At 36.1% G+C, this 4,354-nt stretch overlaps 1 protein-coding gene across 5 annotated transcripts in view; it reads left to right on the top strand.

The window, feature by feature from the left end:
• The window catches only part of LOC107673612 (E3 ubiquitin-protein ligase RAD18-like), a 71,741-nt gene that overhangs the window by 17,076 nt on the left and 50,311 nt on the right, over positions 1 to 4,354 (top strand). For all 5 annotated transcript variants that reach the window (XM_016467268.1, XM_016467266.1, XM_016467267.1 and 2 more), the window contains 2 exons: positions 2,132 to 2,472; positions 2,755 to 2,848. In XM_016467268.1, the coding sequence (XP_016322754.1) occupies positions 2,132 to 2,472; positions 2,755 to 2,848 (435 nt within the window). The remainder of the gene's footprint in view (positions 1 to 2,131; positions 2,473 to 2,754; positions 2,849 to 4,354) is intronic.

Here is a 4,354-nt window from a genome sequence, read left to right as displayed (position 1 = left end):
AACATTTACATCATGTTGACAACTTCATGTGTGCTGCACTTAGAATAGAATTTTCTTTAACTAGAGGGTTAATAAAGAAAAAGCTATTTGAATCATGTTGTAGTAACATTTTTAAGTTGACTAGTTATAAAATCGAGATTTTATTTTTTTGTGAAATCGCCCATCCCTATCGTATATAATTGGTTTTAAGCTCAGAATGATATACTTTTCAATCATGCCTTTTATTTCCAAAACTGTGGTTTCACCACGTTGCCCTGTTTTCTCAGCTGGAACCTGCTGGTGGTTATGTAACATATTTGGTTTTCTACAGCAATAAATTTTCTCGGTGCTTCGTTTGCCTTACTGGATTCAGAGCAGTGCTTTGGGGAACTTAAAGTAGACAGTAGTTTCTGTGGTCTGTGAGGGGGTCCATGAGGGGTTTTTTTTATGGTCTTGGCTGGGTAGGTCGTTAAGCCTGCAGTTGATTTTTAAAAGCATTACTGAAGAAAGGCCAAAAAATTAGGACAGGGTGTTATTCATTAGTTAAGGGGATCATATAATTTTTCCTAATAATGATTTATCATTTTATTTTTGCATGAGGTCTACTTATTATGTTAAGGTTTTTTCCTCCAAGAAGTCATGATTTAGTTAGTATAATCATGACAATTCCACCCTCTGTCTGACCCTTTAAAGGGCATGTTATTTATTTTTTTGTTGCAGCTTTGTCTTTAAGACTTCTACATAAAGGCCCTTAATATGTGTGCTTGATATTTCAAGTAGATTTCAATTCAGTATGAACAAGTGCGTTGCACATTATGATTGCATCTGTAGTTGTTTTCAATCAATTTGATGATCATTCTTTCTGCTACCAATAAAGTGTAGTACTTTACACTCCTTTAAACACTTTTCCCCAATTTTTCCCATAATCAGTGCAGAAAACGTGCATCCTGAATTATTTTCTGAAGACTGTTCTGTTCTTGATTCACAATCTTTCTTGATATTTTCATTTACTCTCTATTGACTCTTGCAAATAACCTGCGAACACACATTTGTTTATTAATTTAGACTCCAGAGTTATGTTAGGATATAGATCAAACAAGTGACTTTTTAATAAGTTATGGTGCCATTCTGTAAATCGAGCTTTGTGAGCATGTATTACATTTTGCCTTTAACTTAACAAGAAGATTGGGATTGAGGCTTTTTTTAGGGTATAAGGGTGAAGATGCTATTTTATATCCCTTTTTAGCTTTGGTCTGTGCCACTAGATCTTTTCTGGTAGTATTGTCATATAAGGAAGAAAACTGACATCACCCTTCCGATAGTAATGTAGACCCAAAATGGTCACAGCCACATTAATACAGATTGGGGAACCTTGTTTCTTGTTCTTTTTTTTCTTAAGTGTTTAGTTTTGCATGCGTGTATGTGGACTAATGGTCAGACAGAGAAATAAAAGGTTTCAGTATGGAAAGTAGTGTTTTCACACCTCATTGACTCCACTTTATGGCTCTGTAATGGCCTCACAGCCACTCTGCGTTTGTTGGCTTTCCACATTTCCACTGGAATTGCGAAATCGACAGGTGCTTGCCTGCATTCACTCTCTCTCTCTCTCACTTCCTTTTATGTACTCCTTTTCTCTTTCTCGCTCCTTCTGCCCTCCTGTTCTCCCCTCAAATTATTTTTCACGATTTCGTCTCTCACTCTCCCTCAGAAGGGAAGCGGAGATATTCGAAGGCTTACACATTGTATAGAGAAGCACAGTTTTGCTGTCAAAAACACTTTTGTTTGTCACACTTAAATTGTCACTTTAGTGGCTCAAACAGATGCTCAAACAACCTTTCTTTTTTTGTCCTTGGCCCAGTTTGTTCTTGAAGAATGTTTTTGTGTCTTTGATATATATTACATATTGTACTGTTTGTCCCTCAAACACACACCACATGGCCCAAAAGTATGTGGAAGCCCCTTTTATCCCTGCAGGTCTGCTGGCACAAAAACTCACTCATTGATAATAAGAAATGTTTCTTGTGCATCAAATTAGCATATTAGAATGGTCTCTGAAAGTACATGTGACTGGACCAATGGCTGCTGAAAATTCAGCTTTGCCATCAGAGCACTATTTAAAATATACTAAATACAATCTCTCTCATCTCACCAGGCAAAAATTGTGCCACTCAAATTTGGAATCACCCCCTATTTCCCCGGAAACCCCGGTTATGATGATCAAAGGCAAAGCAGCAAGACGAAAGGGCCTCAGAAAGGAAGCAAACACCCTCAGTCATTTTTTCCAGAAGAAGACCCCTGTGATTCCCTCATCAGAGGCCCAAACAAGTCTTAAGCTTCATGTGCCAGTCAAATCAGAACCCATGGAGCTGTGTTTACAGCAGCTAGGTAACGTCAAGCATGAAAATGTTGAGGATACAATGGGAATGGTGAAAGACGAAAAGATGGATGTAACTGCTTTTCCTTCCACGTCTCACAATAAGCCACTGGTTAAAGGTGATGTGCATGACATGCTATTTTGTTGAATTTATATTGTATGTTTGAAATAAACACGTATATTAGTTAAATGTTATAAGTGTAATGGGTTTGTCTATCAGTCTATTACATTGTTTATCCCTTAATGCATTGATAATGGGTTGTCCACTGATGCATTGAGTTTTCTTCACAATAAGTGAATTATTATATATTTTTTTAGAGCGGTGACACCATTTTAAAAACATCTTTGTAATTTTGTGCTGGTTATAATAAGCAATAATTTGTTAATAATGTGTGTTGCAGTGGAATGCCCTGTCTGTGGAGTAGGTGTGCCCGAACAGCACATTAATAAACATCTGGATATGTGCTTGAGCAGAGATAAAGAGGGATTGAGAAGGTATGGAGAATATTTGTCCCATAATACAATATTATCGTGTGAAGTTTGACAGTGCAAATTATCTGATTGTCTAGAGGAAGCGTGCTATTAGTTGACCTGCTATTATTCAAAATCAGAATCCTCTTTTTATCAAGTTATTACTTGGTGATATTGTTTACATGCAGTAATTCAATAAATAAGAAATTAATACTGAACAACTGATATTTCAAACACAATATGTTTCTATATTCTATATATTGCTGATGAATGTAGTTTCAAAAGAATCTAAACCAGGATCAAACTTTCAATGAAGCAAATGCTGACTAAGAGAGTGAATGTAAACGGCAAAACATTTCAAATATCTTGAAACACCATTTGTTCAATCAAATAAGTGGAGTATAACTAATGGCTATATATAATTCAATTAACGTTTCTTGAAAGTTGGTTGTCCAGATTGTTTGCGCAGATGTCTGACAGTCTCCGCTTTCTTAGACCTGTTTATTTTTCTACCTAATCAGGGACCCTTTACAATCATGTTTTTGTTTTATTCTTGGATGTGTCTGAGTTAGTTGAATGAAGTTTAACAAATGAACTGATTGTGGCTGAAACAACTTTTTTTAATAGATTGTTTAAAAAATTGTTCTGTGGTGAATAATTATGGGCACTTGAAAAGTAGTTGAGCACTTGTGGTTAAAGAATGGATTGGATCCTTATTAAATAACGTTCCCTATAGATTATAGCTTGTCTTCATCCCTCCCCCCTTTACTGGGCCTCCCCTTTTTCACCTGAGGGACATTCTGAAGGGCCGACATTTTGGTGTGTGTCTGATTGACAGAAAGGGTGATTTCATTTACTGGACATCGTGAGGGTAACATGATTAATGAGGGCATGCATCAGCATTCCTGTGGCCTTAAGCCCATCCTGACATACTACTGCTACAGATATGAATGCATTTTTCACCTTTAAATGCTTTTTGTTTAATAGTGTTGGGTCTGGTGCTTATACCTTAATATTAGGTAAAAGTAATAATTCACCCTCATATCAAACCTGTATCCCTTTCTTTCTTTTGTGAAACACAAAAGAAGAGATTTTGGGGGGCAAAATACATTAGACCCCATTGAGACACTGAGACTTGCTTCTTTTGTAATCCACAGAAAAAAGAAAGTCATAGAGACTAAAGTCATGACATAATTTTCATTTTTGGGTGAACTGTGCCTTTAATCATTACAGCTATTTAACTGTACTGCCTGAAGGCTGTTGTATCCAGTTTAAGTGAAAAAAGAAGAAATATTGCTGCATTAGTCATATTTTTTTATGAGTAATATTATCTTTTAGGATGAGTAATGGCATGAAAGGCAATGTGTTTTTAGACAGTATTCTGACCTGTTTAATAGACATTCCACTTCTTTCTTTAATTGTTTGTGACACATTTCATCAAGGTATATATTAAAGGGGTCATATGATGCGATTTCAAGTTTTCCTTTCTCTTTGGAGTGTTACAAGCTGATTGTGCATAGATAAGATCCC

This window comes from Sinocyclocheilus anshuiensis, unplaced genomic scaffold, assembly GCF_001515605.1.
Source record: "Sinocyclocheilus anshuiensis isolate Anshui unplaced genomic scaffold, SAMN03320099.WGS_v1.1 scaffold44, whole genome shotgun sequence".
Taxonomy (NCBI): domain Eukaryota; kingdom Metazoa; phylum Chordata; class Actinopteri; order Cypriniformes; family Cyprinidae; genus Sinocyclocheilus; species Sinocyclocheilus anshuiensis.
This window is presented reverse-complemented; position numbering and strand designations above follow the sequence as displayed.